Source organism: Bison bison, unplaced genomic scaffold (genome assembly GCF_000754665.1).
Source record: "Bison bison bison isolate TAMUID 2011002044 unplaced genomic scaffold, Bison_UMD1.0 scf7180017864322, whole genome shotgun sequence".
NCBI classification, from domain to species: Eukaryota; Metazoa; Chordata; class Mammalia; order Artiodactyla; family Bovidae; genus Bison; species Bison bison.
This window is the reverse complement of record NW_011494894.1, coordinates 4,790,616-4,815,316: the sequence shown is the minus strand read 5'-3', so window position 1 is coordinate 4,815,316 and position 24,701 is coordinate 4,790,616. Positions and strand designations below refer to the sequence as shown.

Genomic DNA, 24,701 nt, shown 5'->3' with positions numbered 1-24,701 from the left:
CAAAGACTCTTGTTTGGTTTTAAGAAGCTCTCTTTTGCTGGTATGTAGGTAATGATTTAGAGAAAGCTGAAGACTAGATCTGGAAGAACTAGTAAAGTGCTTAGGCCAGGGGTCCCCAACCCCCAGGATCTAAGACCTGATGTTTGGAGGCGAAACTGATGTAATAATAACAGAAATATAGTGCACAATAAATGTATTGAATCATCCCAAAACCAGTCCCCCTCCTCAGTCCATGGAAAACTTGTCTTCCATGAAACTAGTTCCTGGTGCCAAAAATGTTGAGGACCACTGCTCTAGGCATCATGCAGTATGGTCTGGCTGGGGGTGGGAGTATTTGTGGGAGTCACAGGGGTAAATGAAAAAAAAAGTGGTGGATTCAAGAATTTTGGAGGAGATATACTAGCCAGGATCGCTGATTAATCAGATTGGGAGGTTAGGAAAAGAGAAGAGTTCATGATGTTTCCTGGGCTTTGGGCTTGAGTGGAGATAGTGCTATGGGGGGTTCAAGGAGAGGAACTAGTTTTGGAGGAAGGAAAACACGATTTCTGATCATGTTCAGTTCAGTTCAGTTCAGTCACCTAGTTGTGTCGAACTCTTTGCAACCCCATGAATCGCAGCACACCAGGCCTCCCTGTCCATCACCAACTCCCGGAGCTCACCCAAACTCATGTCCATCGAGTCCATGATGCCATCCAGCCATCTCATCCTCTGTCATCCCCTTCTCCTGCCCCCAATCCCTCCCAGCATCAGAGTCTTTTCCAATGAGTCAACTCTTTGAATGAGGTGGCCAAAGTACTGGAGTTTCAGCTTCAGCATCAGTCCTTCCAATGAACACCCAGGACTGATCTCCTTTAGGATGGACTGGTTGGATCTCCTTGCAGTCCAAGGGACTCTCAAGAATCTTCTCCAACACCACAGTTCAGAAGCATCAATTCTTCAGTGCTCAGCTTTCTTTACAGTCCAACTCTCACATCCATACATGACCACTGGAAAAACCATAGCCTTGACTAGACAGACCTTTGTTGGCTGATCATGTTAGATGTGGGAAACTGTTAGAAATCCTAGCAGAGATGTCAAAAAGCATTGATTATTTATGAATTCAGGACTCAAGGGAGAAGTACAGTCTAAGATACAAATTTGGAAGTAATTAGGATTTTTCAGTCCACAAGACTGGATGACTATTTGGATAGAAAAGAGCCCAGGACTCTGCATTGTTAAAGAGGTCTGAAAAACAGAATGCTAAAAAGAAAAACAAAGGAGAGGGAAAAGATGACAGAGGAAAACTAGATGGAGTCAAGGAAAGGACAGTGTTTCAAGAAGGAGTAGACAGATTTTTTTTTTTTTTTAACTCAAGGGAGAGTCAGTTAAGATGACGACCGAGAAATAGTCATTGGCTTTGGCGACATTGTTGCTCAGTTGCTCAGCTGTGTCCAGTTCTTTGTGACCAGATGGACTGCAGCATGCTAGGGTTTCATGTTATTCACAGTCTCCCAGAGTGCTCAAACTCATGTCCTTTGAGTCAGTGATACTGTTCAACCATCTCATCCTCTGCCATCCCCTTCTCCTCCTGCCCTCAATCTTTCCCAGCATTAGGGTCTTTTCCAGTGAGGCAGCTCTTCCCATCATGTGGCCAAAGTGTTGGAGCTTCAGCTTTAGCCTTAGTCCTTCCAGTGAATATTCAGGGTTGATTTCCCTTAGGATTGACTGGTTGGATCTCCTTGCTATCCAAGGGACTGTCAAGAGTCTTCTCTAACACCACAGTTCAAAAGCATCAATTCTTTAGCCCTCAGCCTTCTTATGGTCCAACTCTCATAGCCATACATGACTACTAGAAAAACCATAGCTTTGACTAGATGGGCCTTTGTAGGCAAAGTAATGTCTCTGCTTTTTAATATGCTGTCTAGGTTTGGCATAGCTTTTCTTCCAAGGAGCAAGCATCTTTTAATTTCATGGCTACAGTCACCATCTGCAGTGATTTTGGAGCCCAAGAAAATAAAGTCTGTCACCGTTTCCACTGTTTCCCCACCTATTTGCTATGAAGTGATGGGACCAGATGCCATGATCTTCATTTTTTGAATGCTGAGTTTTAAGCCAGCTTTCTCACTCTCTTCTTTCACCTTCATCAAGAGGTTCTTTAATTCCTCTTTAGTGTCATCTGCATATCTGAGGTTATTGATATTTCCCCCCACAGTCTTGATTCCAGCTTGTGCTTCATCCACTGGGATCATATAAAAGAATTAGTGAGGATTTTTTCTTTCACTAGTTGATTAAAATTACATGAGCAATTATGGGACAAAGAAACACATTAAAACAACTAATAGGATTTCAGTATTCCAAAAGCAATCAGAGATAACTGCATACTCTAGAGGCATGAAAAACTCTGAATAGACTCTCTCTTTTCAGATAGAGTAAGTAGGGACTTCCTGGTGGTCCAGTGGTTAAGATTCTGTGCTTCCAATGCAAGAGGCATGGGTTTGATCCCTGATTGGGGAACTAGGATCCCACATGCCATGCAATGGGAACAACAACAACAAAAAATCTCTAACAGATAACAGTATGTAATAGCAAGCAGAAAATCAACCAGATAACTTTGGTTGATATGAATAATTTTAAGTTATTCATATTTTTCACAACTTGTTGATTTACTCATTATAATTATGTGTATGTGTGTGTGTGTGCGCATGCACGCATGGGTGTGCATACACACTCAGTCATGTCTGACTCTGCGACCCCATGGACTGTAGCCCAACAGGGTCCTCTGTCCATGAAATTTTCTAGGCAAGAAAACTGGAGTGGGTTGCCATTTTCTCCTCCAGGGGATCTTCCCAACCCAGGGATCAAACTCGCATCTCTTTTGTCTTCTGCACTGCAGGCAGATTCTTTGCCATGGAGCCAATGGGGAAGCCCACTCATTACTATTAGTGTACCGTAAAATTTGGTCTCCCTTGGTTGGCTGTTTCTGCCCAGCCTCCTCTAGAGACACAGCAGATATTTCCAGGTCTCCGGGACTTGCTATCCACAGGGCATAACTTGGATCAGTAGAGTTCTCAGAGGCCTCTTGTTTCTTACAGCATGTGGTAACAAGGAATATTTTAAATGCATGGCAGACATTTCAGATGATTTTATTCTTTTGGCCTGCACATGTTTAAAAGAGGTAAATTTACCATAGTTTTTTCTGTACCTTGTCAGTGTATCTGGACTTGGATTGACTGACATTGGGAGGGGGTATCATCCTTACCTTCCTTTCTCCTGTGCTTATGATTGGTTGTTCCTCGCTTGTGTTTGATTGTTCTCTCGTAATTATGTGATGTGTCTTTAAAGCTCAGTAAAAGAGCCTGAGTGGTAATCACTACTGTAAACACCAGGAAGAGAAACTGTTATCATAAGCCTGTCCACAGTTTTCTGAAAAAGTAGGAAGAGTTTTGTCTGTACAAAGTCAATCCTTAACCAATACGATTCAAACCATGCAGGTCCACTTATTCAGTAGTAAATACTACATTACTGCACAAGCCTAAGTTGGTTAAATCTAAAGACATAAAACCACATATACAGAGGGGCCAAGGATACTGAAGGCCGATTATAAGTTAAATTTGGATTTTCTGTAGTGCAGAGAGTCATCATCATCCCTACCCCCTGTGCTGTTCAAAGATTAATTGTAATTCTTTTCAACATCCCACTTCTTTATTCATTAAAATAATACATTGTTAAATATGGTCCCAGTATATAAGATCATAAGCACTGCAGGAAAAGCATGAATAAAAGGGTCTGAGCAGGTGAATAATTTCCAAACCTTGAAGAGATCTATTTTTAAAGTTTAAGGAGCTGATGAATGAATCACATAATACATGTATGTTAAAGAAAATACCCCTATCAACACATTCTTAGTTTTCTGGACATGCAATCCCTCATGAGTACATGTTTAAATCTCAAGATTGATTGTCGTTTATATTTGTTAACTATGTAGAGAATAATTTTCTGCAGTAGATTCAATGAATCTTCTTTTCCAGTAAAAACAAACTGTAGCAACCCTTTGGTGATGATATGGTAAAATCAGGGCTTTGTTTCTTAACAACGTGACTTCATTTTGCTAGAATAAGACCACATTGCATAAATAGTACATTCAGGCTTTTAAAATGATGTTTAAACTTTGTAACTTTTAGTTCCTCCAGTCATTAGCCCTCATCCTAAGGAATACATCACTGTTGTGGATAAGCCCATCATGCTACCCTGTAAGGCAGATGGCCTCCCACCACCTGACATCATGTGGCATAAAGATGGGCATGTAATTGTGGAGTCAGTCCGCCAGCGCATCCTCAGCTCCGGTGCTCTGCAGATAGCATTTGCTCAGCCTGGTGACGCGGGTCAGTACACGTGCACGGCAGCTAACGTGGCAGGATCAAGCAGCACGAGCACCAAGCTCACCGTCCGTGGTAGGTTGCTTAGCATAAGTTATTTACGTGGCAGGATCAAGCAGCACGAGCACCAAGCTCACCGTCCATGGTAGGTTGTTTAGCATAAGTTATTTCAGTTTACTGCTTTACCGTGGCAGAGAGAAGAGACCACCAGGGGAAAATATGATGGAAATAAAAACAACGAAAAACAGCAAACTAGAGTGGAGTGTGGTGTGTGCATGTGGTGTGTAGGTACGCTTGTCCTTCAGATATGCTTTTGGTAGGCTCTGTTTATTTGTGCACATACCTGTGTGAGAGTGATTTTATTAATAAAGCCAGGATAGTTAATCTGTTGCCAATACCCTTATATGGTGACTATTGGGATCTATAAGTTGACTTGTGAGGAGTTCATTTGTTTTGTTGCTCTTCTGCTTTACTTTTCAAATTGCAAGTCCTCTTGGCCCAAAACTAACCAGCATATGACCTACCTAATAACTGTAATGTGAACCCAGTGAGAAGTGGAGATCTATTTGATTCATTAAAGTAGCAAAACATTTACAGGTATATTTTTGTAATATAAAAAAAAAAAACACCTGTTTTTCCTTTGTATTCAGACAACTAATAAAATATCTAAAAATCAGCATTGAAATATTTTAGTTATTAATGTATATTTTAAGACTAATGATAGACTAACCATTAATATCAGTAGTAAGAAACAATAAGTAAATTAAACTGTTTTCAACTACTATTTTCAGAAGTATCTCTCATTTTAATAACGAGTTTCTGTTTTTTCTTTTTAAAAAAATTTGTGAAAGTGGTTTTTTTATCTTTCAGGTGTATTTGAATTTTCTAAAATTTTTTTCTTGCTTTCAGTTAATGTAATTGAACTAATTAATACATATTAGTCTTTTGGTTTCAAATAAATAATATTCCTTTTTTCACATGTTTATAGAAAATTTACCAGAAGTAACTGTATACTAAACAACAAAGGGGCTTCCCAGGTAGCTAAGTGGTGAAGAGTCTGCCTGCAGTTCAGAGCCACAGGAGACATGGGTTCAATCCCTGGGTCAGGAAGATCCCCTGGAGGAGAAAATGGCAACCCACTCCAGTATTCTTGCCTGGAAAGTCCCACAGACAGAGGAGCCTGGAGCCAAAGAGTCAGACACAACTGAGCATGCATGCAAACAACAAAGAAATCATTAATAATAACTTAAAAGTATAGGCCACAATTCCCACCCATGATGCAATAAAGCTTGAAAAGTGTAATGAATTTTTAATGCCAAAACCCCAACCCCAAGCAAATTAAAAATTATCATTCTGATTAAGTAGGTCAAAGAATATGATTTTATTTTCAAATTATTTAGAAAATCATAAAAATAAGGACACCACATTAAAATGTATCGTATGTACCCAAAACTAAAATCAAGTATAGTGGTCACAGCCTTAAAAGTTTCATTTTGAAAAAGGATAAGTAAATGCACTAGTGTTGCAACTTTATAACTGTTAGCAAAGTTGAAATACCAACTCCAGGGAAACCAGGATAAAGGAGATAATGAAAATATAGCATAAATTAATGAAAACAAACTGGCTATTTATGATATACCATTCAACAAAATAGGTTTTAGGCTTTTTTATGTTATCTATCATTTATGTGTGTGTGTGTGCATATGTGCATGTTAAAGCCATATGTGCATGGCTTCAGTTGTGTCTGACTCTGTGCAACCCTATGGACTGCAGCTTGCCAGGCTCCTCTGTTCATGGGATTCTCCAGGAAGAGTACTGGAGTGGGTTGCCATGCCCTCCTCCAGGGGATCTTCCCAACCCAGGGATCAAACCCAGGACTCCTGCATTGCAGGTGGATTCTTTACCATCTGAGCCACCAGGGAAGCCCCAAAATTCTGGAGTGGGTAGCCTATCCCTTCTCTAGGGGAGCTTCCTGACCCAGAAATTGAACCAGGGTCTCTTGCATTGCAGGCAGATTCTTACCAGCTGAGCTACCAGGGAAGCCTGTTTATGCATATAATTAAATGTTTTCATATCCATATAATCTTTTTTTTTTTTTTTTTGCTGAAACCTATTTTGTTCTGTAACTTTAAAAAATTTGTGAAGAAGTTGATCCATTTCTCACTGATGTATTTGAATAATTCTGAAATTTACTGTTTGGGGAGGAGAGTATGTTTTTCCCTTTTTAGTCAAGTATTCTTAACATATTTAAACTTTTCTGTTAGAAGTAAATATCTTAGTTCTGAATCCTCTAAGGTATTTCTTCGTACCCTGAAATATTCAGTTGATCTTTCCGTGTTGCCTAAATTCCATTTCAAAAAATTTGAAGCATAAGCAGTATTTGCATGGAATTATGAAATCACTATAAAACACTTCCTCTGTGATAGTATAAAAACTAAATTAAATGTTTTCACCAGTTTTACTTACATTTGTTGTAACATGTGAAGTACTGCAATAAATTTTTTTCTTTAGCTTTAATATGAGGTATTTTATAGTGTTTTAAATTAGTGAGTTTTATGTTTGTCCTCACAGTATCTCTGTGATACAAATCCAGCAATTATACAACTGTCGAAGTGGTTTTGGCTTTAGTTGCTCTTGTTTGTTTTATTTCACGGCAATAAGCAAAAGAAACTCAAGGGAAAGTCAGTAAGTTGAATAAAATTTAAATATTTCTCACCAGTTCAGTGTCGTTTTTTCCGAGGCTCATTGTAAATACATCCAACATGTACAAATGCCTTAGAATTCTTGCTGGTGTCAAAAATATTGATTGCTTTCAGAGTAACAAACAAATGACTTGATATATTTTGTTAGTATTTCTACCAAGTTACTCGCAAGGGAATCTATTGTGTGTTCCTTTTCAGTGTGAATAATGACTGAACTCAACATCCTGAATGACTTTCTTTTTAAAAACTCTTTATAGTACCACCTAGAATCCAAAGTACAGAAGTACATTACACGGTCAATGAGAATTCACAAGCCGTTCTTCCATGCGTGGCTGATGGAATCCCCACACCAGCAATTAACTGGAAAAAAGACAATGTTCCTTTGGCTAACTTGTTAGGAAAATACACTGTTGAACCCTATGGAGAGCTTATCCTGGAAAATGTTGTGGTAAGTTTAATAAATATGAAGAGATACATTGAGACAGATTATTAATTCACCATTTTACTTTTAATGATTTAGCTTGAAAATGTATTTTTTGTTTTGTTTGTTTCTGTCTGTGCCACACAGCTTGCGGGATCTAAGTTCCCTAACCAGGGGTCAAACTGTTCCACAGCAGCCAAAGAGCCAAGTCCTAACCACTGAAGCACCAGGGAATTCCCATGTATTATTTAATAATGAAAGAAAAGTACCCTTCTAAATGCAGGTCAAAAAATTAATTTTATATATATTTCATTTTATGTCCCCAAGGATAGTATTCAGCACATCATGGGAACTTTTAAATGACTTTCTTCTAAAGTTATTTTATTTTTGTGAAAATCTTTGTTTATCAGGAAAATTCTAAGCCTCTATTCTATTCCATGCTTGTAACAATGCATGAGACATTGTTTGAAGAGCAGAAGTGTAAGAATGTGTGATGTTATTAAGCAAACACAAAAAGCAGGCTTTTTTTCTCTTTTCAGGTTTTTAAATAACTTTCAGTCTTAGGGATCTGTGCAAGCTAGGAATCTTGAATATTCTTAGGTGGTATTTCTCCAGTCTGCAGAACGGTAGTTATGGGAAGCATCTGTTTTTCAATATTAGCCCATTTGAAGAAGAATCTGTACCTATGCATACCACATGACTTTAAAAAATTATCATGTGGTTTCAGTGTATCAACACTTGGTACCAACTATTAAACACGATTAAAACGTGAATCACTTTCAGACCTTCTGTGCCTGTCTTTGGGCTTCCCTGGTGGCACAAACGGTAAAGAATCTGCCTGCAGTGCAGGAGACCCAGGTTCTATCCCTGGGTCAGGAAGATGCCATGGAGAAGGGAATGGGTACCCACTCCAGTATTCTTGCCCGGAGAATTCCTTGGACAGAGGAGCCTGGTGGGCTACTGTCCATGGGACCGCAAAGAGTCGGACATGACTGAGTGACTAACACTTTCATTATTCCTTTTCATTACCCTTCGAAGTACCTAAATTTCATTATAAAATCTTCATAGAATTAAATTCAAACAGATTAATGATAAAATTGATCACATTCACTTCATAGTATAATTTCAGCTGTTAGCTAGACTCCTTGATTCCCAGATAAATAGCCCTAGGGATAGGCTAACTTGACCTTATGTGCAAGAAGAAATTGTATTTATTCAAATCTAAGTTTCCATCAATTGTAAGATGCACCTTTATTTTATGTACCGCTAAGAAAGAAAGAAAAAAAAAAATCCAGTCAAGTAAACTAGAGAAGACCATCAATTTTTAAGTTGTATCCCAATTTCAGACCTATTAAAAGTTAAAAATGTGAACTTAAAAGTGATAAAATAATGTTAAATTTGTTTGTTTAAACTGGTATGCAGTCTCTGGTAGGGACTACTGTCAGATTCAAGAATGTTGAATTTGACCTCTCAATCACTCTTACAGACCTGAAGGAATTAAATGAGAAAAGTTTAAACTTTTATTGGGACAACTGAGATAAATTTTTTATAATAGCAACAATATAGTACCTTATACATATCAGATGAAAGACACAAATGATAAGTCTATCTGTGAATAATATGTATAATCTGGATTTTCCAAAACTTTACTTCTGTAAAATCTTTGATTTTTAAACTTAAGATGTTAAGATCTGGGAATTTAAGAGCAGCTAAGTGGTGTCAGGGTGAGGAGACCTTTACATGGAATACGATTTATTTCTGTTTGCCCTTAAAAAATCATTATGAAACCTACCAGTGTTAGGTTGTATCTATAGTAAGTGATTATAATTTTTATGCTGCATTGCCAATCAATTACTTGATGCTTCACTGCAAAGAAAATCTATTCTTAAACTTCTTTTTAAAAAAATAAGGAAAAGTCTGCGCTATGGACCTTAATACAGTCAGAAGCATTCAGTCATTAATTTAACAAATATTTATTGAGTATTGAGTACCTTCTCTGTGATCAGCACAGATTTAGATACTGGGAATAAATACATTGAACAAAGCAATGAAAGATCCTTGCCTTCATGGAGTTTATTCCTAAAGGAGGGAGATAGTCAATAACAAAAATAAATGATGCATTCATTTCAAAAGAATAATAATAAAATAGTAAAAAATAAAGAATGTATACAATTCAAAAGAAAACAACTGGTATGAAAAATAAAACAAGAACAGGTAAAAGGCGTCAGAATTTGGAAGAGTACAAGTTATATTTTTAAATAGCATGGTCAGAATAAATGTCCTCTGGGAAGCAAACACTTTGAGCAAAATTTGAAGGAACTGAATTAGCTAAGCAGATATCTGGGAGAGGAGCATCCCAGTTTTCTCTGCCTGGGAGAGAGGCAGAAAACTGGGATCCCCTACCCCAGATTTGGGGGGCAAAGAAATGAAGGTGGGTTCAAAGAATAAAAAAAAATGTAGGAACATGACTGATGTATTTGAGAAACAGGAGACCAGTGAAAACAAAGAAGGAAGAGAGAGAAAGAAGTCAGAGAAAAATGAAGACCAGATACATGTGATACCTTATTGCTGTTCAGTTGCTCAGTCGTGTTGGACTCTGCAATCCCATGTAACAATTTGCATTTTACTCTGAGTAAAATCAGAATCCATTACAGGTTTTGAGCAGGGCAGCAATGTTGTCTGCCTTTTATGTTATGTTTTTGCCACATTGCATCAACTATTGTGATGAGAATATACGGTAGAAGGGCAAGGAGAGAAGCCGAAAGACCAGTTGGGAAGATGCTCTGGAGGCAGACGAGAGATTATAGGACTCAAGGCAGAACATTAGCTGAGAAGGGGTGGGTGAGAAGTTGTTGGATTTTGTGTATACTTTGAAGCTAGGATTTCCTAGTTAGACTGAAAATAGTGTGAAAAAGAATAAACAAACACTCCAGTGTCTGAAAGTCACAAACAGCTGGAAGAACAAAATAGCCATCAACTGAGATGGAGTGAAGGCTGCAGATAGACCAAAAGGGGAAGAGGGGAGTTTGGTTTTGGACCTGCGCTTGAGATGTTTTCTAGGCAACCGAGCAGAGCATTGGAATGAGAAGTTCAGTACAATTGGAGTTTGGAAGAAACACCTGAGCTGGACATCCTGGTACTCATCGCAGCATGTAGATGGTATCTAAAGCCATTAAAACCGAGTTGAGTGTGGACAGAGAAGAAAAGAGGAACAGAGACTGAACCCTCACACCTACGCTGACACATTAATGTGGAGGGGAAGCCAGCAAAAGGAGATGGAAGAAAAGCAGTCAGTGAGGCAGAAAGGAAACTTGGGGAATGGGGTGTCCTGGAAGCCAACTGAAGACATGGTTTTCAAAAGAAGGAAGCCGGAATTGTGTCAAATGCTGCTAAAACTTCTAGTAAAATGATTGCCAAGAGCTGGCTATTGGATTTAGCAAGTGAAGTCTTGGAATTGCAGCTAATTGCCCTGACTCTTGCCGTTTTCTTTGATCATTTTCATGGTCCTTGGTGCCACATTACCCAGGGAACCAGCTATGCCATCAAGATTCTAACAGCCTTTGGGAGTACATTTGCTCTTTAGTTGTACATTGCAGTACAGCGGTTGATGTTTAGTAAAACTGTATAATCTAAAGTCTTCTAAGATCTTATTACTGTAAAATGCTATAGTTCTGTAAGGTATGGACTTTGAATTTCTTAAACATTGTAAATTATGCTTTGTAAAAACTAGCCAGATGGTTCAGACTAAAAGATGGAAATTTAAATCATCTTTAGAGTGCTCCTTTGGGGACCAAGCTATGCAGTTTTATGAATTATATGTAATATGATGTAAGATCGTGTAATTTTATGCACAATGACTTTTCTTTCTTTAAGCTGGAGGATTCTGGCACCTATACCTGCATTGCTAACAATGCCGCAGGTGAAGACACACACACCATCAGCCTGACTGTTCATGTTCTTCCCACTTTTACTGAACTCCCTGGAGATGTGTCATTAAATAAGGGAGAACAGCTCCGTTTAAACTGTAAAGCAACTGGTATCCCATTGCCCAAGTTAACATGGACGTTCAATAACAATATTATCCCAGGTTGGTAATTTAATTCTTAAGAAATGAATAAGTACACTGATAGAGAACTGAAACTCATCTCCATTTTCTTTAACTGTGGGAATTGATTGAAAAGTTGCATGAATTGATTGCCTTAAATTCTGTAAAATGTGTCCTTTTGCCTGGATTTTAGCCTATGCCCAGTATAGGTGTTCTTTTCATTCTTTAGAAAGGACACGTTGATCACAGGACCATATATTGAAGGATATAGGTAGGTTTTTAACCTAAAACTAATTCCCCTCCCCCTGAGAAGTCATATACACAGATGCCCAAGCGTATCCCCCTGGACTTCTTTGCTGTTCTCACTCAGTCGTGTCTGAATCTTTGTGACCCCACCGACTGCAGCCCGCCAGGCTTCTCTGTCCGTAGGATTTCCCAGGCAAGAATACTGAAGTGCCTTGCCATCTCCCCCTCCAGGGATATTCCCGAGCATTGGCAGGAGAATTCTTTACCACTGAGCTACCTGGGACCTCCTTCCTTATTGATTAAGACGACTGTGAGAGCCCTGAAGATTCACCTAATTTTACAGAGAACTCTATTTTTCATTGTATGAATTAACCTCTCTAATCTACTATCAGAGTGTAGATCAGTTAAGTAAACAAGTTCCAATCTGTGTGTGCACTACATGTTCGGGTAAAGCCACACATCACGGGGAAGATGTGTTTCTGTTAGACTTTTATCACCAGCACGAAGATACTGTTTGTAAAAAGAAATTGTTGCTTCCTAAAATTGAGTTCTGAAGTACTACACTATTAGCATTTAAGAAATGCCTTCCTAGAAAGTTAGTAATAAGCTTGAGTTTTCTGTTATAAAGCTTTATAATAACTAGAATTCATCAGCTGTGTCACCTTAACAGTAATAGTATAACATACTTCACTAAAGAAAAATAAACTCTAAAAAACCTAATCAGTACTGTTTTCTGAAGATACAATACTAACTTAGATAGTTACATTTTTAAAGCTTAATTTTCCACTTACTATTCAGCAGTATGAAAACTTTAAAAGATAATTTGAACCGGCTATATAGCACAGGGAGCTCAACCCCCTGCTCTGTGATGACCTAGATGGGTGGGATTGGGGGCTGGGGGGATGGGGGTGTCCAAGAGGGAGAAGATATATGTTCACATATACCTGATTCACTCTGTTGTACAACAAAAACTTAACACAACGTTGTAAAGCAATTATATTAAAAAAAAAAAAGATACTTTGAATGGGAGAGAACCTGCAAAGTAAACATACTTAATGTAATTAGATATTGATTGGTCTAATCGGAATCTTATTTAGTATCAATTGTTTTAGGATTTGCATATTTATCTTATACTCTATTCCAAGTATTGAAACTACCTTTGGTAATTTATATCATTACCACTTATGGGCAAGTTCAAATTATTACAAATTTAATTTTGTCATTATTACCTAACTAGCGTAGGTGTTCATGACTTTCCTTCTGAGCTGCCAGGTCAGTTGAATTATAACTGAAAAGGTTTCCATGTTCTTGATGTAAATTGTTTGGGAGGAAAAGTGGTGAAAGAAATGAAATGGAAAATGTCATATTTCTGAATGAAAGATTTTTGAAACCTAGAGAGAGTGCGAGCCAGCTTTCAGCAACTCTTTGAGATGAAAGGTGTAATCGAAAATAATTTTAGAAGATGTTTGTTTTCATTCTCTTTTTCACTCTTCAAACAAGTGTCTAGAGACATAGCAAATAGCTCAGAGGAAGAAATCTCTGGAAAGGGCTCTCTCCTCTAGTGTCATAATGAGATCTCTTTGGTTGAATTGCTGACCAACTCATAAATCTAACCTGCAAAATACTGAGCTGTCGTGATTATTTTCTGAGGTTACTGAGAGGCATTTCTGTTGTTTTCTACCTTGTTTCCTTCAGCCCACTTTGACAGCGTCAATGGACACAGTGAACTTGTTATTGAAAGGATATCAAAAGAGGATTCAGGCACTTATGTGTGCACTGCCGAAAACAGCGTTGGTTTCGTGAAGGCAATCGGATTTGTTTATGTGAAAGGTGGGTGAAAGTGTTCTGTTTTCAATATTTATGATGAATGGTTTGTATTTTGCATCCCTATTGTCTAGTAATATGATGTAACCAGTTTATTAGCTTAATCTTATTTCACAGATGTGCAAACTCATGAGATATAAAAAAAATTATGAACGTTCATCTGAAAAGTAGGTGAGCAGTATGTGAAGAGATCATTTGGCACAGATGGAATCATCCACTTAGATTATTGAAATGGACAAAATTCTCTCGTCGATTAGCATGAGCAGCTGATTCTGGAAGATTCATGGGGCTCAAAAGTGGCTTTTCCCCTCTTCACTAAATTATCTTTTAAATAGGTTAGAATCACAAAGGCTAATATACACTCATCTTTTGTTATTTCCCAGAACCTCCAGTCTTCAAAGGTGATTACCCTTCTAACTGGATTGAACCACTTGGTGGTAATGCAATCCTGAATTGTGAGGTGAAAGGAGATCCCGCCCCAACCATCCAGTGGAGCAGAAGGGGGATCGATATTGAAATTAGCCACAGAATCCGGCAACTTGGCAATGGCTCCTTGGCCATTTATGGCACTGTAGTAAGTCACACTGAATTGTCAGTACACACTTTAAATGTCACAATCAACACCTCTCTATAGGTGCCATGGGAAGTTTCTCTGCATTCCTATTTTAATCATAAAATCTGAATCAATGGGTTCTTTTAAAAAACTGAAAAGATAGTTCAAATTGATGATTTTTAGCCCTCCAAAGGAGTCCGAGCAATAAAAAAATTTGCTGCTTTGTTCTCCATCATTGACCAATTATTCAGCATCAGTAGATAACTTCCTCGAATCTGTTTTAGAATGAGGAATTTGAAGAATTACAAGCACCATTTTAAATACAAGGTAGATTTCATCACTAAGTCAACAGTTTTATCAGGCTTTCCAAAAGCTTCAGTAATTCAGGCAATATTAGTACTTTAAGTTATTCTAATTTGAGGGTCAAGGGAATGAGATATTTTATCTAAAAAATTCTTGATTAAAGATGAGTTATCTGTTAACCCACTGCTGAATTCATTGAAATCATAATTAGACCATACTGTCCAATGGAGCACTTTCTTTTATTCAGCTTGGTTTTATTTCAGCATTAGATGCTGTTGATCGTTCCTCCAATTTTGAGATGATTTCTACCTCTGGCTACACTAATCAGTCTCTGCTTCTTCACTGCTGCTTTCCCTGCTTTACCTCTACACAAACATAACTACTTTTGAAGTCCTTGGTACTTCTTCTAATATTAATACTGATTTTCCACCACACAATTTCAGATTCCTAACCCTATACCTTCAACCCTGAAACTCTTTCAAGTTCCATCTACAGTTTCCTACGAGAAATTTCTATCTGGATCATGCATTGATACTTTGACTGAATTATCTAAACCAACATCCATCTCTCTTCTCCTACCCTCTTCCACTTCCTGCAATTCAGTTCCCCCTAATTGATTTATTCTTTTTATTAACAAGACCAGAATTCCTCTGTTCATAAGACCTTAGCAAAATCTCTAATTAGATATCAAATCTAAATTCATGTGATACTTCTTTTCTATATCGTATGTGTATAAATTTATCACTTATGTTCTGTGATTTGCATCACTAGTAAATTAGTTTTTCACTTTCTTTCCTGTATTTCAAGCTTCTAAAGTAGAGGCTGACATTAATGTTTTTAATAACCTCTGTAACAAAGAACTAGATATTTGTTCATTTATTCTGTATATTTAATGCTTTTTAAGATATCTATAAGAATATATTGGCATTTTTCTTTACTTAGATAATTTTGGATAAATCATTATAAAAAATGGTATTTCTGCTTTGGTTTCTGCCAGTTATTGTTCCCTGAGAGTTCCCTAGGTTGTTTAGGAAAAAATTAAGCTAAGAATTTTTTTTTAATCTATTTGTATGGTTAAATATATGTAAGTTTTCCTATTTCTATTAAAATACCTTTTCATAAACAATTACATAAACAAGCTCATGGTGAAAAAAACTGATTTTTCACTGCTCAGTAGGCTCCTATTTTTATAAAACACTGCTTATTTCCATAGAATGAAGATGCTGGTGATTATACATGTGTAGCTACCAACGAAGCTGGGGTGGTGGAACGCAGCATGAGTCTGACTTTGCAGAGTAAGCTGCTTAATTACTTAAACACTTGATTGAAGAAATGTCCATATAATTGTTCATTTAACTTTCTAGCAAATACAATAATGGTAGCTTTCAGAGTCTAATTTAGTTTGCTGCTGCTGATACAGCAATTGTTATCAACCAGAAGACTGATACAACTTTGCACAGGTATTTTTGTCTATTTTACCTAACATATGCAGTTCAAATTTGCAGTGGTTTGGTATCAGAGCTTTTGTTGTTGTTCGCAATATATTCAGTCAAATACCCTTTTTATAGCTCCCTACCATTCTTGTAAGGAGCTTACAAAGATGTCATTTTATGGCACTTTAAACCTAGGTGTTAAAGACTAATGTAAATGAACTCAAGAGTTCTCTGGATCAATTGCTGTCAATCTGTTGTGAAGTATCTGTGTGTTCTTGGCAGGATGAGCACGGTTGTGATGAAGGTCCTCAGTATAAACAATCAGAAGATAGGTTTTGGTAATTTGAAAAGCATGAAAGACTCCAATGACTCAGTGGACAGTCCCCAGAACCACTTCAGGGGCTGACCTGAGAAATCAGTTTATTTTGTGAATAGGCTCAGTATTTAATGGAATGAATTTACATTTTTTATTCACAATTAAGAGATGCTGTAGACCAGCATTTACTAACAGCTGTTTACCAAACTACTATTCTCTAAAACTTGGATATTTCTCTATTTCTATATATTCTCTGAAATGCTGAATAGATATTTAATAGAGATTGAAGACAGTGGTCCCCCCTGCAGCCTTAGTGAGCTATAATTGACAAATAAAACTATGTATATTTAAAGCATACAGTATAGAACTTCCCTCATGGTCCAATGGTTAAGACCCTGCGCTTCTACTGTGGGGGGTGCCGGTTCAATACCAAGTCAGGAAACTAAGATCCTACATGCCATGTGGCATGGTGAAAAAACATGAAGCGTACAGTGTGATGATTTGATATACATATATTGAATATCTGTAAAAGGATTACCACAATCAAGTTAATTAACATATTCATCACCTCACACATTATTTTTTTTTGGTTTGTTTTTTGTGGGATTTTTGGTGAAAATATTTAAGATCTACTCAGCAAGTTGCAAGTATAGAATACAGTGTGACTAACTGGAGTCATCATACTGTACATTAGATTCTCAAAAGTTACTCATTTAAAAAAAAAAAAAAAAGTTACTCATTTTTATGATGGAAAGTCTATATGTTTTGACCAGTATCTGCCCACATCCCCACCCTTCAGCCCTGGCCACCCCCAGTCTGTTCTCTGTTCCTGACTGTTTAAGATTCTACATGTAAGTAACAGCACGCAACTATCTGCCTCTTGTCTGGCGTATTTCTCGTAACATAATGCCTTCCATGTTGTCACAGATGGCAGGATTCCCTCCTTTTCGCGGCTGAATAATATTCAATAGAATAATATTCTATTGTGAATGTTATTCTAATAGGATAAAATTCTAATCTGTACAATAGAATATTATATACATTATATACAATAGAATATATTATTCATAAGCTTGTTTTTGTGTCTAAGATAGTGTTTTATTAAAATACAAATGTACCAAATAATAACTTTATGGATATCATTAGGAGAAAAGTAGAGTGGCATGATTGAATAATTCTGAGAAAAATAGATTAAACAAAGTTTTCATTTATTAAATATGTATATATAAGAGTACCTACTATATGCCGAGCTCTGCTTAGGTGCACCAGTTTTCTTTACTGCAGATATTTCCAGAAATGTTAGCATGTACATGTGAATTTAACTCAGTTAGAGGAGGATATAATATTCTAAATTTCCCCCCCAAAAATGTTATTCTCATGAAATGCCGCCCCCCGCCCCCCGCAGGGTTTCATGACTTTCTTGGGTGAATGTACGTAGAGCATCTCACAATTAATCTCCCCAGGAAGAGTAATTCACTGGCCAAGTTTAAGAAAAACTGCATTAGATTAGCTCATCTACATATACTGACAATAAATTCATTGTAATAAATGAGGGATATAAAAAAGTAAAAAATACAATGTTTAAGATTAAAGTACCATAAGGAATGTCTTCATTTAGATAAAATGCTCATATTTAACAAATTATTGTATGACTGAAAGATGTACATAGGGAATTTTTTCTTTTCCTTTTTAAATTTTTTTACATATGGGATTTATTGTTAAATAAATTTATAGACTATGTGCCATTGGAAATGTTCAAATATGGAATCTAAATTAAGAGTCTTAGTTTTATTTAACAGTTTTTTCACCATAATAATATGAATAGGCTTATTTATTCAATGTTCTTATTTAGTGTGTTGCATGACTAATTGAGCCATTTACTTTATTCAACAACAGTTTATTGAATACATAATGTAATCTGAAACTGGACGGGTGTTCTTAGAGCCATTTTAATATAAACATCAAGTAAGAACACAATTTGAGGAGGATGCGGACATATATATGAATAATACGTTAATAACACTGAAAGATTCAAACCTCATGTGAAATAATTCCTTTTGTAAAAGACAACATGTCAGTGATGCTTTTACATAAAATACTGTCATAGTAGTATTACCATGAAACACATTTTACTTCTGTTTTTGTTTTGTGTTCTGTCCTTCCAGATACACCTGGTCTGTAATATGCAGCCACCACCCTGAATTCTCTCATATGCCTTACTTTTTGTTGAGCCAATCCTTTCTCCGTTCAGTCTCACTAAAAACACTGCTGTCATCCTAGAATACTCTATCAAGAAAAAACACACTCCCCTATTCTCACCTATTCAAACGTAAACCCTTTAAAGATTTTAACCAAATGTTTAAAACCTGCATGCTCCTGCTGTCCAGGCTGAATCACCTTTCAGAGCTAACTATCTCTATACCATTTGCTTCTCTCCACGGCAGTTCCTTTCTCCTATATATGTGAAGTGAAGTGAAGTGAAGTCGCTCCGTCATGTCCGACTCTTTGCGACCCCATGGACTGTAGCCTATCATGCTCCTCTGTCCATGGGATTTTCCAGGCAAGAGTGCTGGAGTAGATTGCCATTTCCTTCTCCAGGGTATCTTCCCGACCCAGAAAACAAACCCGGGACTCCCGCATTGGAGGCAGACGCTTTACCGTCTGAGCCACCAGGAAAGCCCTCTCCTATATATAATCTTACTCATTAAAAAAAAAAAAAAAATCCAGTTCAAGCTTCTTCTCCATGCAGTCCTTCATATTCTCTTTCTTGACATTGTAGACCAGTATAAATATGCCACCAACTTTTTATATTTTATAGCTCCTTTTATCTTTCCAATAACTTCATTTGAACAGCTGTCATCCACTATAGATACTGTGGACCTCTCGCTCCTCCTTGAAACACACTTTGGTTGCTAGGATACCATTTTCTCCTGAATTTCTTCCTTCCTCAGTGATCAGCTCTGAGTATCATTTACAGGCTCATTTTCTGTCCATTTATTACCTAATAATGTTGCAATAGTTTCTATCGTTGGATCTCTCCCTCTCATTTTAGACTCACTCCTGAAGCAGTCTTACCTCTCTATTCTAAGCTTGAGATATGAATATCTAGACATCTCCACTTGACTGTCCTACAGATATCTCAAGCTCAGCATTTCTAAATGGATGCAAATCATCATTCCTTATTCCTTCCTAATAAATCTATTCTTTCTCATATATTCTACTGAATTTACCCAAAGATACAAAAAAACCCTGTAGTCATGAATTCCTCCCTTTATGCTATACTATTGAATGGCTAACTCCTATAACTCCTACTTTAATAATTCTTGAATGTCTTCCTTTACCTCTTCATTTCCAGAGACATACTTTTGTTTGATGTATTGAGTCACTATGGTTTATGCTCTCATGTTACCACACATTTATCTATTATGTCCTAAATTCTAGTCTACATATTGTGTTACTAAATTCTATATGTATATTACAGCTCAATAATTGGTTACTTGTCTGTCTTATAAATAGACTCCAAATCCCTTGAAACTAGATACTGTATCTGTGCACAATGCCTGGCAAGAAATAAATTCTCAATATATGTATATATTGAGAATGATAATAAGTGATGAAAGAATAACTTAATAATGACTCTTTACCTCAAAAAATGATGTAAAGAAGAGAATTGAATGTTCACCAGGTAAAACACAGACAAAAACAATAACAAAAACAATAAGAACAGTAGTACTAATAATATTGTCTTCTTGTCTTTTGTTGAAGATCTGTGCTTGCATCATCTTAGTTGAGTCAAGATCCTCTGAACTAGGCACCATTTTTAAGGACGCAGTGATTCAAAAAGATAGTAAAGAGCAGAGGCAGAATGTGAATCCAGAAAAGCACAACTGCAGAGCCCATGCTCTAGGCTAGACTGCTTAGGGATTTAACATTTTTAACGTTTACTAAATAAAACATTCTGTCAATGGCAGTTACAACCTACATTGTATCAAAAAAAAAATCAGTATAATTTTTTTCTAAATAATGTTATTATATAATATGACTCACAATGTAATAAATATAATTCCACAAAAACTAAGAAACATATGCTTTTCTCCACAGGTCCTCCTATTATCACTCTTGAACCAGTAGAAACTATTATTAATGCTGGCAGCAAAGTCATCTTGAATTGTCAAGCAACTGGAGAGCCTCGTCCAACCATTACATGGTCCCGTCAAGGGCACTCTATCCTCTGGGATGAGAGAATTAATGTGTTGTCCAATAACTCATTACATATTGCTGCTGCTCAGAAAGAAGATACGTCTGAGTATGAATGCGTTGCTCGAAACTTGATGGGTTCTGTCCTTGTGAGAGTGCCTGTCATAGTCCAGGGTGAGTGTGATATTCGTTTACCCTGATATATTCTTATTAAACAGTACCTGGGGCAATCTAAACAATAAAAATCATTAAGCATCTTAGACCACAGCTCTTGTACCCTTAAGATACTTCTAGATTATAGGGATAGGACAAAAATCACATTACAAACTGACGAGATTAAAAACAGTACAGATGAGAGCTGCAGAATACCAAGTTAATAATTCAAAATCCCAAATGGAATTTTGTTTTTAAAACTTGGTTAAAATTATTCTCAAAAATCAGTGCATAGTTTTGCTTCAAAGAATGATTTATTTCCAAAAGGTAAACAGCATATAAATGTCTTCATCGCTCACTCTTTCAACAGCCATGCCCAAATGAGTCAGGACTGGAACCAGGAAGAAACTCTAGTTAACCGCTCAGTTCTTCTTGGATGCTTCGGTTTTAATTTTACACGGAAGAAGAGCTTCCATAAACAATGTCTCAGCCTTTCTAGGTTCAGCGCTAGACCCATTGCATATCTTCCATGAGATCTGACTTACAGTGTTTGTGTTTACAATAACGGAGACCAAGTACGGTGTTTTATTTGCAGTGCCTGGTGGCTTTTCCCAGTGGTCGGCCTGGAGACCCTGCAGTGCCACCTGTGGAAAAGGGATCCAGAAGAGGAGTCGTCTGTGCAACAACCCCTCTCCAGCCAACGGGGGGAAGCCTTGCCAGGGATCAGATTCAGAAATGCAAAACTGTCACCAGAAGCCATGTCCAGGTACACCTCTTTATTCAACAGACAGGCACGTGGTTCAGTAGGTACCCTCTTCTGTCCCCCAAGTCTGGCTTGTCTCAGTATAAGTTCTTTCTACTGAAATGTCTCTGATCGTGTTAACGTGTTGCCTTTGGATAGTGGACGGGAACTGGTCAGAATGGAGTCCCTGGGAAGAATGCACGAGGAGCTGTGGACGCGGCAACCGAACCAGGACCAGAACTTGCAATAATCCATCAGCTCAACACGGTGGGCGGCCGTGTGAAGGGACTGCCGTGGAAATCATCATGTGCAACATTCGGCCTTGCCCAGGTGAGAACCTAGAGATGGGCAAAGCTTGCATCTTTTTGACCCATACAAAGGAGTTATAATTATCTTTTCTTCTTTATTGGAAAGAGATGTTATGGCTTCAACCTTTGAACACATTCTCTGTGTTTCACTTCTGTCTCATGGATGAATATATGGAGGTGTGGCATTAAATCAGTGTTAATTCAAGTACCTGATTTAACTGAACATGAGAAAGAGTTCCAAACTGTGGTATATTTTTTAATCATTTAAATGCAATCAAATTAATAGAATTTTAGAGATGTTGAAGACCTTAGATAACAGCTCATCCAGTCATTCATTTTCAGATGAGAAAAATGAAGCCTAGAGAGGTTAAAGACCTGCCCAGAAATACACAGCTGGCAAGGAGAAAATAGCATTAGCTACATTCACTCAATAAATGTCATGTGCTAGGAACCATGCTTAGGACCTTATCTACATGTCATTTTTGACTTTGTGAAACAACATAGGTATTTTAGGGTTCTAGGTGTCTTCACTATAAGAATCTTTGCTGCCAAGCAAGCAGTACTGCCACACAACTAAATAGACCATAAGACAATTTTGCTGTAAAAGATAAATTAATGAAAATAAAGGTACATCTAAAAGGATATAATTAAGATGAAAAATTAAAACCAAAGTTTTTAAACAATTTGTTGTGAAAAATTAAAAATGAAAATACTTGAATATATTCCAAATGTATGTAAATTCATGTTATAGTTGTATTGCTTCCCAATGGTTCAAGTGGTAAAGAATCTACATGCAATGCAGGAGATGCAGGAGACTCGAGTTTGATCCCTGGATCAGGACGCTCCCCTGGAGAAGGAAATGGCAACCCACTCCAGTGTTCTTGCCAGGGAAATCCCATGGACAGAAGAGCCTAGTGGGCTACTGTTCATAGGGTTGCAGAGTCAGACATGACTGAGCTTGCATGCACATAGTCATATTGGGGTATATCTTGGAAAACAAAGTTACTTCCTTTCTCAAAGTTTATCATCAATGATTCAGGATCTTAGTGTGTTAGCCACTTAGTCATGTCCGACTCTTTGTGACCCCATGGACTGTAGCCCACCAGGCTCCTCTGTCCATGGGATTTCCCAGGCAAGAATACTGGAGTAGGTTTCCATTTCCTTCTCCAGAGGATCTTCCCAACCCAAGGATTGAAGCCGGGTCTCCCACATTGCAGGCAGATTCTTTACGGTTTGAGCCACTAGGGAAACCCTCAGAATCTCATGTTGGATATAAATTCTTACAGATGTAAAAAAAAATCTGCTGTTAAGTCTTTTCAGCTGTCCCCTGAGAGTAAAATGAACAGAGGAGGGATACTGCTATTTCTTATCAATATATGTAACATGTATAGCTGATCATACATATCTGGACCACAGTTAAATGTTCCATCCCATTCTCAGTCCTTATGTTTCACCAAATTCTCTAAGTCAGATTCTGTCTCAAATACTACAATTCTGGCTACATTATGTTACCATTTTCTAGAAACATATTCATCGGGAAACACATAACCTTTTCCTTTTGCAGGGATATAAGAAGAGCTTGATGTGTTTGCCTGCAACTTCTAATATTGTGTGATAAATTTGATAAAGACAGCATTAGAAAGCAATCTGTATTACCTAAATTAGCTAAAAATGATACTGGAATAATTAATGCTCCTAAAGGCTGTTATGAATTATAGTTAGTCATGCCTGACTCTTTGCAACCCTATGAACTGTAGCCTGTCAGGCTGCTCTGTCCATGGAATTGCCCAGGCAAGAATACTGGAGTGTGTACCTATTCCCTTCTCCAGGGGATCTTCCTGACCCAGGGATTTAATACAGGGTCTTCTGGATTGCAGGCAGATTCTTTACTGTGTGAGGCACCAGGGAAGCCCCTATTCTATGAATTATTCATCACCCTTTTATATTCACCATAGCTTGGTAAACCTTTGCTTTTGACAGGTGGGAGGGATGATTGTGCTCACCGAAGGATTTACAAACTGATATGTCAAGACTTTAGTATGGTATGCAATCCGACTTTATACTTTTTTTTTTTTTTAAGTTCTACCAGTTTATTGCTACCAACCCATCACCCTCCACCCTCATGCACACATGCTCAGTCATGTAACCCCATGGACTACAGCCTGCCAGGCTCCTCTGTCCATGGACTTTTCCAGGCAAGAATACTGGAGTGGGTTGCCATTTCCTTCTCCATGACTTTACACTCTTATTTCACACTTCCAGTAAGTTTTCTTATCACTGTATTTTCTCTCAAGTCAGTATACATAGTCATCGACTTTTCTAAGACCATCACATCTGCTCATCACTCTATAGATCTTAATGAGACCTAAGATGTATATAATATAAAAATGGGAACACTGAGTCAGTGGAGAAATGAAACCACTGCCAACTAGTTGAAACATGTCAACCAGTTATTTTATCTTTCACAGCAAAATTGCCCCATAGCCAGTTAGTTGGAGGAAAACCTCTTTGGGGCAAAGATTCTCAGAGTGACTATACTAGGTGTGGTATATTAGGGCTTTTTCAGATTAAGGTAACAGAAATTAAATGTAAATAAACAGACCATCTATTTAGACCATCTAAATAGACCAAGCTTAATACTAAGCTTTCATAGAAAATTCTGTTTTCAGGTATGATTGAATCCAAGAATTTGGCTAATGTTTGTACCAGAGTGTTTTCCATCTCTCTTCTCTGCTTTCCTTTCTTTGGCTTTATTCTTCATTAGACTCTTTCCGTGTGGGAAAAAATGACTGGCGGTACCTGGCCTACAAGGACCTTAGAATCTAAGGCCTCAGAGCAAAAGAGTTCCTCTCTCTCAGAATTTGTATCAGCCTCTGGGAAGGAACCCTGCTTGATTTTGTGGGTCCCAGGCTCACCTCTGAACTCAGGGAGTCCAGGAGAAGGATACTGCTCTGAAAGCCAGCTTGGGCTACTTCCCCACAGTGGATCGAGAGAGGCAGGGCTCCTTGTTTGACAGCCTGAAAGAAATCCTATGGAATGGAAGAGTGGCTGTTGATTCATTAATTCATTCCTTAAATCACTCATTAATCCAACAGATATTTAT

At 37.6% G+C, this 24,701-nt stretch overlaps 1 protein-coding gene across 3 annotated transcripts in view; it reads left to right on the top strand.

Annotated features, from left to right (window-relative positions):
* The window catches only part of HMCN1 (hemicentin 1), a 541,857-nt gene that overhangs the window by 459,185 nt on the left and 57,971 nt on the right, over positions 1–24,701 (top strand). For all 3 annotated transcript variants that reach the window (XM_010853073.1, XM_010853072.1, XM_010853074.1), the window contains exons 81-89: positions 4,161–4,430; positions 7,315–7,505; positions 11,352–11,565; positions 13,465–13,599; positions 13,977–14,167; positions 15,663–15,744; positions 20,300–20,569; positions 21,144–21,314; positions 21,450–21,620. In XM_010853073.1, the coding sequence (XP_010851375.1) occupies positions 4,161–4,430; positions 7,315–7,505; positions 11,352–11,565; positions 13,465–13,599; positions 13,977–14,167; positions 15,663–15,744; positions 20,300–20,569; positions 21,144–21,314; positions 21,450–21,620 (1,695 nt within the window). The remainder of the gene's footprint in view (positions 1–4,160; positions 4,431–7,314; positions 7,506–11,351; positions 11,566–13,464; positions 13,600–13,976; positions 14,168–15,662; positions 15,745–20,299; positions 20,570–21,143; positions 21,315–21,449; positions 21,621–24,701) is intronic.